Here is a 14,819-nt window from a genome sequence, read left to right as displayed (position 1 = left end):
ATTTAAAAGACGAGAGGATGAGGCGCTTAGGGACATGGTTTAGTGGGCATGGTGGTGTTGGGTCGACGGTTGGACTCGATGATCTTAGAGGTCTTTTCCAACCTCAATGATTCTATGATCATCCAGATCATTAATGAAGATGTTAAACAGGACTGGATCCAGTTTTGACCCCTGGAGTACATCGCTAGTTACTGGCCCCCAACCAGACTTTGTGCCACTGATCGCCACCCCCTGGGCCCAACCGTTCAGCCAGTTTTCAGTGCACCTCACTGTCTGCTTACCCAGTACATACATCAACATTTTCTCTAGGAGGATCTTATGAGAGACAATGTCAGAGGTAGAAGGTACTGAACTCTAGGTAGACAATATCCACTGCTCTCCCCTCATCTACCAGGCCAGTCATTTCATTGTAGAAGTTTACCAAGTTGGTCAAGCATGACTTTCTCTTGGTGAAGCTACGCTGACTAGTCCTGACGATTTCTTTGTCCTTGATGTGCCTGGAAATGGTTTCCAGAATTAGCTGCTCTGCCACCTTTCGAGAGATCGAGGCGAGGCTGATGGGCCTGTAATTCCCTGGGTCCTCCTTGAAGACAGAGTGGCATTTGCTTTCTTCCAGTCTTTGGGCACTTCTCCCAGTCGCCATGATCAACCAAATATTATGGAGACTGGCCTCGCAATGACATCTGCCAGCTTCATTCCATAAGGGCTCATGGACTTAACGTACATCCAGTTTGCTTAAGTATTCCCTGACCTGATCATCTTCCACCAAGGGTACATCTTCCTTGCTCCTTCCTCTCTGGTCTCTGGGACCTGGGATTCCTGAAGGGCGGTCTTGCTATTAAAGACTGAGGCAAAGAAGGCATTCAGTACCTCAGCCTTTTCCATGTGCTGTGTACTCAGGGCCTCTGTCTCATCAAACAAAGGGACCATATTTTCCCTAGTCTTCCCTTTGTCTCCTATGCAGTTATAGAAGCCCTTCTTGTTGCCTTGGACATCCCTGGCCAGATTAAATTCCATTTGGGCTTTAGCTTTCCTAACTTCGTCTCTGGATGCTCAGACAATGTTTCTGTATTCCTCCCAGTTACCCATCCCCTGGCCAGATTAAATTCCATTTGGGCTTTAGCTTTCCTAACTTCGTCTCTGGATGCTCAGACAATGTTTCTGTATTCCTCCCAGGTTACCCATCCTTGCTTCCACCCTCTCCATGCTTCTTTTTTGTGTTTGAGTTTGGCTAGGAGCTCTTTGTTCATCCATGAAGGCCTCCTGGCATTTTTGCCTGACTTCATATTTGTTGGGATGGAACTCTCTTGATCTTGGAGGAGGTGATCCTTGAATATTAACCAGTTCTTTTAGCCCCCGCTTCCCTTTGAGGCCTTATCACACAGGACTTCCAAGCACATTTTTGAGGAGGCCAAAGTCTGCTCTCCTCAATCCAGGGCTGTGAGCCCTTCTCCTTGCCCCCAGGATCCTGAACTCCATCTCACGTTCACTGTAGCCAAGTCTGCCCTTGATCCTCACATCCCCAACAAGACCCTCCTTGTTGGTGAGTATGAGGTCTAGCAGAGCACCTCTCCTTGTTGGCTCCTCTATCCCTTGGAGGAGGAAGTTGCTGTCAATGGACTCCAGGAGCCTCCTGGATTGCTTATGTCCTGCTGTGTCTCTCCAGCAGATATTGGGGTGGTTCAAGTCCCCCATGAGGATGAGGGCCTGTGAATGAGAGGCTACTTCTATCTGTCTGTAGAGGGCCTGATCCACTTTCTGGTCTTATAGGTGGCATATAGCAGACAACCACTATAACGTCACCTGGACTTGCCCTCTCTTTAATCCTAACTCATAAACTCTCAGCTGGCTCCTCATTCATCCCCAGGTAAAGCTCCGTGCATTCCAGCTGCTCTCTCATATAAAGGGCAACTCCCCCTCTTCATCTTCCCCGCCCGTCCTTCCTACAGAGCCTGTGCCCCTTGGTTCCAACCCCCCAGCCATGAGAGCCATCCCACCATGTCTCCATGATCCCAACAAGATCATAGCCCTGCAATTGCACACAGATCTCTAACTCATCATGGTTATTCCCCATACTGTGTGCACCCGTGTACAGGCACTTTAGAGAGGCACCCCAACATGTTGAGTTCCTGGAGAGGATATGGAGGATTTGTCCATAATGGTGCCTTGTAGGCATTTGCTTGCTTACATGCAAGTGCTGGAGGTGACCTCACCTAAGGCACGTTTTGTTGATTTTGTTATCCCTTCCTGTCACATCAATGAAGGTAGGTCAGTAAATCGGTAAAAGAGCAAAAATGTCTATTCTTCGCTCCAGTGTTTGAGCAGTAAGCTACTGTTAGGAATAAATGGAGAGACAACAAAATGGTTTGTGTTTGTTGTAACAGCACAGCACAACTCAAAGTTGTCCAATGCAGACTGAAAGCAAAAGTTAATTGAGCTGCCCATCACTATATCCTCTAACAAGTAACATGGTGCTGAGAGATTCCTGTTCATCTGGCATTTTGGAGGTGAGGTAAAGCTGCAGGAACTGGGCCTAGAGCCATGCAAGTGACATCACAGATGCATACCAAATATGAACTAACAATCTACTTATCTCAGAGGCTTAAGAGATCTAGTTTGAACTTCAGCACATGCTTGTCTGAAGACAAGTGTGTTCTGACTGAATTCATCACAAGTCCTGTGAAATCTAGCAAGTGATAGGTGAAAAGATATTTTATAGCCCACATAGGAATTATAAAGAATTATAAACTCAGCCATCTTTCATTGAGACCTGTCTCAGATAACTGTCTAGATCTAGGTAAGAGTGCAGATAAATATTCTGTCTCTTCAAATATATAGCCATCACTAGTGGACATTTTGTTAAGATTCTTGACACTGAGAATTTAAATTATAGTACTTTAAACTAACAATTGGTCTTTCCTTTGAATTGTAGGTACTTGCTATCAGGTTGGGAAGAAAGCTCACTGAAAGTACATGTTCTGCAAACAGGACATAAAGAATTACTCCTGTTATAGCAGAGAGGGAACAGAGACAAGCACTGACATCCCAAAGCAATAGCATAATGTCTACACACTCAATTTTTTTAAACTAAGACAAAGAACACCTTCTCCTCTCAACACATCTAGCAATACATAGATTCCTTTTTTACAGTTCTGTTAGAAAGAGAGAAGGCCACTTTTGTTTCCTCCGCATTCCTGTTAGAAGGAGTCCTGAAAAGGCACAATGCAATAGTACAGAAATTTTCACTTTATTTCCATACTGTGGAGTCACAGAATGCTCACTTGTCCTATTTAAAAAAATGACCTTTTTTCAGTGAATTGAGCTAATGAAATTTAGGTCATCACAAATTTAGTCAGTGGACAAGTATGCCTTTGAGACTTTCTGGATTCAGACTTTTTATCATAACTCTTGATACCATGCCTATTCTTTCTATGATAATTTTAAGGTGTGTGACAGTGATGGTGAAGGTCAGTACTTAAAAATCCTGGATTTTTGTAGAATACTTAGGTAATTGTCTTTAGAAATAATGGCCACCTTCTTTTCACCTCAGACTGACATTTATCAGTATTCCTGTACGAAGAATGATATGCAGCCCCACTGGAAACTTAAGTATGTCCTGCCAAACAGAATGCATATTTTCTTAAAGAATATTTGAGCACTGATTTACCACAGTAAATCCTCAAAGATAGTTTATACATCTTTTTTTAATCTAACCAATACTAGTTAAAAGGTCTGCCTTTCTGTGTTATCCATGATCACAGACTCAGACTTTATGACCATGATAGATGTGTGCATGATCACTTTCATCCTTTTATCCATTCATATACTTTTTTTTTTTTTCTAGTTCCTGGCAGAACCTTTGTATCTAAATAACAGAAAACAACTAACTGGTTTTCTTCTGAGCAACTAAAACACCACAGACAAACCTGGCAATTTGTTACACTTTCCTTTGCTGACTCTCTGGCTATTTTGGCTACAACTTGCCAGTCTGCCTCAAATTTGACTTTTATTGCTTTTTTCATGACCCAGATCTTTGTTAAGTTACACAGAAAATCCTGAAAAGCTTAAGTAGCTTTGTTGCTTCTCTCAATAAAGAGACCACACGGAATGAAGACTAACACTGCTCTTCTTCCCATCTGCTGGTTGTTGTTGCTTGTCTCAAGGGTTATCTTGTCATAATGGTGTTTGAGAGATGGATCTGCTCTGGGATACATGCACTGACAGTCCCCCATTAAAATCAACTCGGTGAGGTGCTGTACTAGTTTCGCAGTCCAGACTGGTTCACTGTCTCCATTTCCCTCTGTGAAAACCATCTTTCCCACATGACTACTAGCAGGCTGTGACAAAAATCACCTAATCTTCTTTTGGATGAACACGCTGAATGCTGTAACGCATACATTCCAGATCTGACATTATCTGTTGCTGTCCTCTGAAACCGTTTCTCCTTCCCAGACCTTTCCTGAAATAGGCACAACAGAACTAGAGGTAACAGTTCAGTAACAATCTCGTTAATGCTGTGCTTAAGATAAGCTTTCTCCTTGGCCCTACATCTGAGATAACACACTTTTAGCTACAGCATCAGACTAAGTTTATGTTCAAGTGATTAGTTACCAAGACCTGAAAATGTTTCATCATTTCTTACATCAGAATGCTTCTGTCCAAATCCCTCCTGTTTCCCAAGAGCCACTGCAACATGGTGATGGTCATCTAACCGGGTTTCCTAGTAAAGATGAAAAATGGCAATGTAAATGCATTTTCTCTACTCTGTTTCCAGCAAAGACTGTGTAATTATTTAGAATATGGTTCAGAACAATAGCAGAACATAATTTAAAATACTTTAAAATAATGACATTCAAAAAGCAATAGCCCTTTTTAGCAGTGTTGTTGGAGAGCTCAAGGATGCAGATACATTAAAAAGCTAACAGGGCTGAACTGGTTACTATAGGTTACCATCATCTCACCCATTTGTAGATATTTATATACAATTTTGTGACCTTAGCATTCCTTTACCAGTCCCTTCTAAGTCACAAGCCATATAACCCATCTTAGTGATCTCTCTTCCAATGAGATGAAGTGTGAACTTCTGGAAGGTATTCTGAAAAAAACCCAATGTAAGTATAAACTTAAATCAATGACTCTCTTACTCTTGGCTTCAGACAGCATATTAGATCACAACTTCAAATTTCTGACAGGGCAGTCTGAGCACTACTCTGTGTAAATACAAATCAATTTTCCTCAAAAAACATTTTTAGATATATAACTATATATTTAATAACATAGTTTATCTATTTAATAGTTTTGTTTAAAAGTGTTTTCCTCTAGAAAGGCTAAGAATTCAACCTAAACAATTCATTTCAGAAAAAAACACTTCTACATACTCTTTCTGAATAGTGTTTATTGTATAGTTAAGTCATAATTCTGTTGACTTTTTTTATTTATATATAAGGGGGGGATAATGTTTTCCTTGCTTATTTATCCAAAAATTTTCACATAATTTCTGCACAAACTTTTTAAATTTTACCTAGAAAAATGAATAATTTAGATATCACCATTAACCTGAAAATTAGCTAGCAGTCTGTATATTCTCCTGGGAGGTATGACGGAACCTCCAATTTCCACTTCCTTGGGAAATAATCTAACTGCCCTATATTATCACATAAAGACAGCATCACGATGTCCTCCTATTTTGTCTGACAGGTTGTTGGTTACATTTTTTTCTTTTCCTCTTTTAATTTAAGCAAAATGTCTTTCAAAACAACGCTGTCAGTCTGCATTAGGCTTCTCTACAGCTCATCTACTATATAGGATTTTCAAAGATTTCAGCTGCAAGGATACCATTTCTGTGATTCCCAAACAGCCCTGTATATAAAAAAAGTGCCAAGATGCTCAGCTCAGATCTATTCAACCCAGCTCAGCCAAGACAGCAGCTGCTCTAGCCATGTGTAGCAGCAGTACAACTATAAGGTTGGGGGACTTTACTGGCAAAGATGTGGGTGTCTTGGCAGATAGGTACTGGTGTGGGAGTAGAACTGTGTTTTTACTTTGATCTCTTCAGCACCAAAACTGTGCCTATTTGACAGATTTAGCAGTGAACTTTGTATCCCTCACCTATTTAAAAACAAAACATCAAGCTCATGTTGTTTTACCTTTCCGCAAAGCACTCTATTTAAAAACAAAACATCAAGCTCATGTAGTGCTCAAAGCACCAGTAAGAAAATGACTATTTCAATTTTGTCTAGATTAGGAGAAATATTTTATGCACATGAGAAACACTAACAAGTCTGCAGTGTAAGTGGTATTTCCCATGACTGCGAGAGCTATAGGTGTACTTACTATGAAGTATTTTACTAAGTTTTCTGTTCCTTTACTAGGGTACAAGACTGAAAATAAGTCAAGCATAAAGAATGCTACCTCAGGTTTGATGAAATCTAACCATTTGTACACATCGCACATTTCTATAACTTCCTCAAAAAAAAAAAGACTATGAAAATTAGATGTTTGATCAAGTGTTGCTAAACAATTTATATAGTTCTAGGGTGACAGTGTTTTGTGTTTGTCTAGATGGAAAAATGACTACATTCAGTTTTTAACCACTTCATTTTCCCCTCTTCTTTCATTTTTTGCATGTCCAAGAGGTTAAAGACTGATCAGAACAGAGGACACGGTACAGCACATTCAGCAGTAGCCTACACACGTAGTCAGAAGTTTGCAAACAACTGTGTTACAGCTTTAAGCTAAACGCACAGAAATTTCTTTGTGAAGTGAACTTATGTATTACTTCGTTTGTGCAACTAAAAACATATTAAAGTCTTCTACATATTTTGGTAATGAAATAATTTTTTTGTCAGCTCAAAGCTGCATTTAACAGTCAGTGACTCTTTAGATCTAAATGGGGACCATTCCCCTGCATAGACCCTGCCCATTGGACAACGAATTCAGAAGGTTCCACCGCATTTACTTCACATATTCTCTGTGGTCACAGAAGAGTTTTCAGCATCTTACAATAAAACATAACAAACTATGTCCTTCATCTTATCTTTGCTGCTTCAGAGAAATGTAAATCCAAACCAAATACAGAAGGGAAGGAGATCTTTCCTGGCCCCTACTAGCAGCCAGCAAAGACCTTAAGCTATGGAGTTAATGAAACATACTGAAACCATAAAAGACAGCGAATCAGCTTGCTTCCCTATTCATCTGGATATTGCTACACCAGCTTATAAAATAAATCCAACTTCCTAAATGGAAATAGATGATTAAACAAAAGGAGAAAGAGGACAATCATACAGAATTCCTCTGTGGTAAAGAGTTTGTTTTGTTAAAATTCCTCTCTATAAACCAGAAAACATATAATGGATCAAAATTTGTTTTTCTCTGCACAGAACCGAAGTGCTACTAGAGCTATTCAAGCTACAGGCACACAGACACTTATAATGACCTCATTTCAAATGCTCGGCAGAATGATGTGTCTGGGATTCAAATCATTCTGGATTCACTCAACAACAGACAGCTTATGAGGAAACTGTACCTTCCCAGCAAGCAGAACTAATTGCTGTGTGAATCCAGTTGGATTAGCTAGTCTTAGAAGTAAAAGTTTCCATTCCTATTTATTCCTTACAATACTACAGGATTAACTTCTCTTACTGAGGGTGAAAGACTACATTACAGTTGCATACCAACAACAATTACTAAATATGTTTCAAATTGACCCAGGTAATCTCAGTTTGAAATTCATATTCTGGAAGTAATGTATTTGCTTATAGACAAACCAAGCAAACATTTTTTGTGAAAAAATGCAAACAATTATTTGTGTAGCAGCAGTGATGCCAGGTGATTCCTAATCCCCGAGTGAGGTTTAGGATAAATTGGGTGCTTCCTTTATAAACTGGTTGTATCCAAAATTGAGGTAGGGACCAGAACAGAATTGTCTTATGTCTCATTTAAGATTCTTCTTTAATATAGATTCCAATAAGTGTTGTCTAGCCATTCTTCCTGATTAACTGTACAAAACTGGGACCAATAAGGAAAGAGACTTGAATACACTTAACATTTTTCAAATCAGTAATTAGGATTTTGTTTCCACATATCAGATCTGCTACAGATAAACATAAGTTTATAATATATATATCTTTAAATTATAAAAATTGTCATAATTGTTATCAATCAACTTCTTTCACTTTTATTAAAATTAACTAGTACTTCATTCTGTAAGTTTTTCTTCTTCAAAGGAAGTAAATGGAGCATATGGAATTACCCGTAATAATAATAATCATCATCATCATAATAATGACTCCATCCTAAATTAACACCCTGACACAAATACTGTGTCACTCTTCACTGGGCTAGTAAACTTTAATTATTACTAAACAAATTCACCTTTTTAAAAGGAGGACAGCGTGCACTGCCTATGTGAACAAAGCATATTTAACACACATAGCAGACATATCTTAAAACTAAATTTATGTTTTTAAATGAAGTTTTACTGTATTTTTTCTCCTACTCCTTCCAAAACAGTTGGAGGGAATCTGAGTAGCAATCTCTAGAGTACTATATGAAAAAAAGTGCCTAAAGCTAAACCGATCGATCAAGATCAAACAAGAGGCTCTTTCTGAGCTACTGCCTTCTATCCAAGCTCAAAAATATATGAGGAGTGGAGGAGGGGAAAGACACTTCGAACAAAACTAAACCCTTCGTAAAGGGACTGCAAACAGTCAACTACACAACAAAGTAGTTCATTTGGTATTTACAATGAAATAACAGAATTTAGTAATTTTTTTTTTTTAATGTTCACAGAAAATTCTATCTCCAATATGAACAGGCTTTGCTCTTGTTGTGAAGTTACAGGGTGTCTGAACAGTGTCAACTTTGGTTTACTCTGATTCACTACTACTTATCTTGACCTTTTAGTCATGACAAGTATAAGGTGGTAGATCTTTTTCTAGTCTTCATGCTTTTAGGTTGCTTTTTTCACAATACACAGTACTTTCTGAAGGAAATTTCAGAATATTTTGTGTAATTTAAATGGGTAAAATCCCCTTTATTTCTCTCTTCTGCTTTTGGTAAACTAGATTCTCTTTAAAACTGAAATAAGACAATCCAAAATATGTGATAATTGGATTTTAAACAGCCTTGCTCTCTTCGATCATCTCCTATCACAAAGATATAGGCAGATCTGAAAAGTAAGAGTGAGGTAATTATATTTTTTATTTGATAGAAAAAGTTCACTCAAGCAAACTCAGCGCAACAGGGAACACAATGAAAATACTATACCAGTAATATGTAGTTGTACAGGTGATTCTTAATGACTTCTCTTGGGTGACTCTTCCAAATATCTCAAAATTAGTGTTTTCAGTTAACAAGTTGTTTCAAGAATTTGGCTCAAGTGCTAATAATGAAACAAAAAGACTTTTGTAAGAAAGAAAACGGGCACAAAATTGAAAGAAATTTGGGAGAAGACAAAAAAGTAAAGTGATGCTTAATTTTAGGCTGGGGATTGGTAACCGAAAAACTAATTTTTTTTTAATTTAATTTTAATAAATGTTGATATTTAAATAAAATTATATCCCAATTGAGCTTGTATTTAAACGAAACTTGATAATAAATCCTTTCTTTGAAATACTACAATCTGCCTTGTTATAAGGCTGCGCTCTTGGGAAGCAGGAGGGCAAGCATAGAACAGGAGACATTCCTCAGACAAAAATCAAACTAAGCTTCTAGCAGTAATTACTAATTAATAAGGAAAAATCAAATACTTATAAAACATTTAAGTAATACAGGGAGCTACCGCCATCATCATCTTCAGGCTATTTTAGTCAATCAACCACAGGCATATCATCAAAATTAGGAGTTCCAGAAGTCAGTCAAAAGAGGTAGATGCTTCCTTGACAATGGTACACTGTTAGCATTAATACAGAAAGCATTCTATTACAAGATGTGTCACAGTCTTTCCTAAGACTTTCTTTTGCCAGTCTATAATTCTAACTAGTGAATTTCATGACATACTCAATTCCTAGAGAGTATGGCAATATCAGTAAGAGGGCTGATTTAGTACAGGTTTTAAAATAACACAAAACCAAATGTGGCTAGAAATGCTGAAAGGAATGAACTGTGAAGAGGTCAACTTACGCTACAAGTTAAATGTTACTGGTACATTCATTCTTTTTTACTACATGCGTACCATACATGTAGTTTGTATACTACACAAAACAAGCATACAGCAGAAATTTGTCATTTAGACAAGCTCTACTGGAACAGTAGTCTCCAACAATGTAAATATTTTCAAAATGCAAACATGTATTGGAAACTGAGTACTCTTACTGAAAAGTGCGCTTGACTATTTTGTGAAATTGCGAAGTATGTATTCTTTGAATTGCTAGTCAGCTATATACCAGCTGCACAAACTTACAGCAGACTGGAGCAAGGTGCCCTTTACAGACAATTTTAAAGTCACAATGTCTTTTGCATTTCTTCTTTTGTTTTAAGTGGCTGAATGAAAGTGCTCCTGGGGTGTAAAGAAATGGTACTGTGATTTGTTTAACTTTTTTTTAAAGCTTGGTTTCTTAGGGTAATTAAATAATTTGAGATCATTGTATAGAATCATAGAATCATTTAGGTTGGAAAAGACCCTTAAGATCATCAAGTCCAACCATAAACCTAACACTGCCAAGTCCACCACTAAACCATGTCCCTATCAGTTCTTTCTCTCTACACCCTTTAAACTACATTAGATGATGTTGACTGTTTTCTACCACATCTAACAGGAGAGATGTTTTAGGATAAGTCTCAGTAACTTTCAAGAAGGAAAAACAAACAAAAACCCCAAACCCAACACTCAGATAGAAGACTGAGCCCAAACTAATGTTTCAATTAAGTAAAAGCAAGGTTTTTGCATCTCTCCATTCCCACAGACAGCAGCCAATCAGCACACTAACTCCAAACCCACAAAAGCACTTTTCTACCAGCTTGTATGGACAAGAAGTAAGAAACCCAAAGGAGCTGAAGACATCTCCTCCGTTTCAAACATTTAGCACAAACACTAACTAATGGGGTCAGTTAATCACTAGTCCCATTCTAGATCAACTGATGAAGAACTTTAACATCTTAGACACTGTTCAGAAGTCAGCTCTGAATATGCTTCAGTGAACTTCCTGCACACCCTAGGCTGAATTTCATAGAGTGCAAGAAATACACTCCAGGAACAGAAAAAATAAAAAGCCATTATAATGAATATATCTCTGAGGTGTTGTTGCGATCATCAAAAATACTTTAAAATACTGCGGATTTATAGCCTAAGTTTTGATTGATATATGTTCAATGTGGTTATACAGAATAAAGGTGTGAAGCTGCAATTAAAAAAAATCAAATGTGCAATGCAACCATTCGGCATTGAGACTGTTTATCACTATTGAAAAAATAAATTTGAATATTTCTTACCTCAAACATCCACTCTTCTTCTTTATCTCCATCCAGAAGCATTTTTGTCTCCTTATACACCTTCCCTATTTCCAATTGCAATGGGGACACATTAAATTCAATTCTTTGCAAGTTAAAGCCAATTCCGACTCCAACAGCCTTTAAGAAGCTTTCCTTTAAGGCCTAAAACAGAATAAATGTATTGTATCCACACTGGCTGTTTTCAAACTGCTCTGTAAACATTACTTCTGAGCAGACACTGTAGACCAAATAAATTATACTACTGTAAATGTGAGGGGAGACGGATGCAATTATCAAGAGAAGAAGTTATCAGCGTTGTTAATACCTAGCCTAACTTGCTGCATTATAATGAACATGCAACTAGAATTATCAAGCGGCACACAGAGATATGAACCCTTTACCTTGTTCTGGGTGCATGTTTAAAACGAGTCATAAATCCTTCTAGAAATATCAGCTGTACTATGTTTCCCAAAGTTATTCTGACATTAAAAAAAAATCACTAAAATATAAAACCCATTAAAATATTATCTCCACATGAACATGTAACTATAAAAAGTATACAATTTTACCATAAAGAAAATAATAACAAAATATATCAAAATAGAACGTGCAGGTTATAGCATTGCAGTCTTTAAATAGAAAAAAAAAGTATTACCCAGTGCCGATGAAACATATCCAGCTGCATCCATTCATTACTCATAGACCTGATTACACCCCACTCTGTTTCAGTAAACTGTCGCTTCATGATGCGAAAGAAATTTGGAATCGAGCTACTACCTATAAATTAGAAAGAGATATTTACAAAAAAATTTAATAGACTAGTAATAATAAGCAAATGAATTACCTCAAGTTATTGCTCTAGAAAAAACTCACTCATAAGAAAAAAAAATTATGAACCAACTCTGCTCTACAATCTGAATTTATATAGCCTCGAAGCAGTGATGCTGATGACAGTTCAGGACACAGTATGAAAAAAACCCAACAACATTCCTATAGCAGAATTACTGCATTACAAATGTGAAATGAAAGTCAAACATATTACGTATTTTCAGCATTCTCTAAAAAGGAAAGTATTTAATCAGTGCTGATTTCATATAAAAAAAAATTATATTCAGCTACAAAAGTAGCATATACAGTCTTTGACATTTGGTGGCTTGATCTACTAACATTTTATAAAACAGCATGCTGTTTGTCAGAATTCATCAAGCTATTCTGCCTCCTGCCCTTGAATGCTGGGATACAAAATAAACACTTTTTAAAGCACAGGTAGAAATCCAATCTCCCAAATTTATCACATGCATATTAAGTCTTTTGGATTTATCCTGCAAAAAAAATGGGGGTAGGGAGATGCCCATAATCACAGTAAGAAAGATATCAAGGAAGAAAACCCCACCAAACCTTCAAATCCTCAGATTAAATTTAAGCCTCCTCTCAAAATAAGCACAGTTGTGTAGCACTGCAGCAGCTCTTCAGGAGCTACACCACTTTTCTCCACTAGTCTGAATTTACACTGCAGAAGACACTACAGACTGTGTGGTTATATTGATCCATGGCATTTCTATAATACACTGGAAGCTAAGGACCTCATTACACGCTTGGCTAATCACCCGCAGCCTATATCATTAATCAGCATACCATGCAATCTGTCCAATAGGGCTTACAGCTGGCTAAACAGACAATGGCAGAAAGCAATCTATTTTCTTTAGTAGGGATAATAAAAATCTGGGTAGAGACAATTCCACATATCGAGACAAAGCTTTTCCATAGGTTATGCAATGTTCGTATTAAAAAGAAAATATTAGTTGTATTTAACCCAAAACATAGTCTCTCCTCCCAATGCCATACTACTTTTAAGAACCCATCAGTAAATAATTGCTTAACAAAGATGCGGATTCTAACCCTAGCTCTACCACTGATTCTGTGAGTGACTATGGGCAAGGAATGTCTCTACACTAATGTTCCCCATCTTAAACCAGGGATAAGAGTATTAACCCTTCTCTATAAAGTGGTTGTCTTCTACAGATATGTAAGCACTACTTAGAAACAGGTATTGGCAGCAGTAGTAATTGATCTGAATGAACTAATGTCACACTAAAGCACGCAATCAGGTTTTCTGACAATTGCCAGATCATATTGCAAAGTGTAATCTGACATGCTGTACACATCACACAAGACGTGGCAGTGACGTTTCAGAGAGACCCTCAATTACATTTATAGACTAAAGAGAAGAAAACATCTTAAGACAGAAATTTTGTTGACAGTTGCAGTAGTCAGCTAATGGAATGATCCAGAACAATCTAAGGACAGAACTAACTCTCCTCTCTGGAGAAAATGATGAAAATGATGAAAAAGAAAAGCAACCGCAATGTCAAGTATGTTTTGATGGATTACCAAGGCAAATGAAATATCCATCTACTTAGACAATCCAACTTCCCTGAAACAATGAAAAATAACAAAGGAATTTGTTCAACTTGGAGAAAGGTTATTGTCTTTCATCTCCCTGAGTTTATATGGCCCGTTTTATGATCAAATAACTGTGTTAACATCTGCTCCAAACAATCCACTTATTTTTTTCTTTCTCTTCTTCCCTCAAACATTTAAGACAACAGTGGTGAGGCACCAGCCTCTTCAGGTGATTCAAACTACAAAACATTCAGGAATGCCTTGGTGTACCCTTCCTCCTCCATTACTTTCCGAGAGTTCTCCTGCTTTCAATAACCCAGGGCTATTCACACTACCAGAGAAGGCTATCCAAGACTATGCACACTATGCGACCTTCAGCACCTAGAGGTGTATGCTACCTCCTGCATTGTCAGTCCTTCCGCCATTCAAACCTTACCATGCATGGTAAATACACTCGATACTTAAATTGTTTAGTATACCAAGTGTATACCAAACCCATATGCTAACGCCTTTTCACTCCTTACTTACCCCTTTTTTGTCCTAGGTTTCTTCAACTGTTCTTGACGCTAATGTTCAAATTTACACAGCACTTTCCCCTCCATTCCAGCCATCCGTCACATCCCTCCTCTGAAAAGCTCAGGCACTGCTTTCTCCTAAACTGCCCCCCCTTCCCGTTTCATAGAATCATAGGATCATAGAATCGTTGAGGTTGGAAAAGACCTCTAAGATCATCAAGTCCAACCGTCGACCCAACACCACCATGTCCACTAAACCACATCCCTAAGTGCCTCATCCTCTCGTCTTTTAAATACCTCCAGGGATGGGGACTCAACCACTTCCCTGGGCAGCCTGGTCCAATGTTTCACCACTCCTTCAGTAAAGAATTTTTTCCTCACGTCCAATCTAAACCTCCCCTGGCGCAACTTGAGGCCATTTCCTCTCCTCCTATCGCTTGTTACTTGGGAGAAGAGACCAACACCCACCTC

The 14,819-nt window shown here is 38.0% G+C and overlaps 1 protein-coding gene across 1 annotated transcript in view; it reads right to left on the bottom strand.

Moving 5' to 3' along the window:
• The window catches only part of AASDHPPT (aminoadipate-semialdehyde dehydrogenase-phosphopantetheinyl transferase), a 41,194-nt gene that overhangs the window by 6,286 nt on the left and 20,089 nt on the right, over nt 1-14,819 (bottom strand). Inside the window, exons 3-5 of the mRNA XM_009276958.1 lie at nt 12,086-12,207; nt 11,431-11,592; nt 4,643-4,720 (exon numbers count right to left, since the gene is read on the bottom strand). Of these exons, the coding sequence (XP_009275233.1) occupies nt 4,643-4,720; nt 11,431-11,592; nt 12,086-12,207 (362 nt within the window). The remainder of the gene's footprint in view (nt 1-4,642; nt 4,721-11,430; nt 11,593-12,085; nt 12,208-14,819) is intronic.

Source organism: Aptenodytes forsteri, unplaced genomic scaffold (assembly GCF_000699145.1).
Source record: "Aptenodytes forsteri isolate BGI_AS27 unplaced genomic scaffold, ASM69914v1 Scaffold354, whole genome shotgun sequence".
In the NCBI taxonomy this organism is placed as follows: domain Eukaryota; kingdom Metazoa; phylum Chordata; class Aves; order Sphenisciformes; family Spheniscidae; genus Aptenodytes; species Aptenodytes forsteri.
This window is presented reverse-complemented; position numbering and strand designations above follow the sequence as displayed.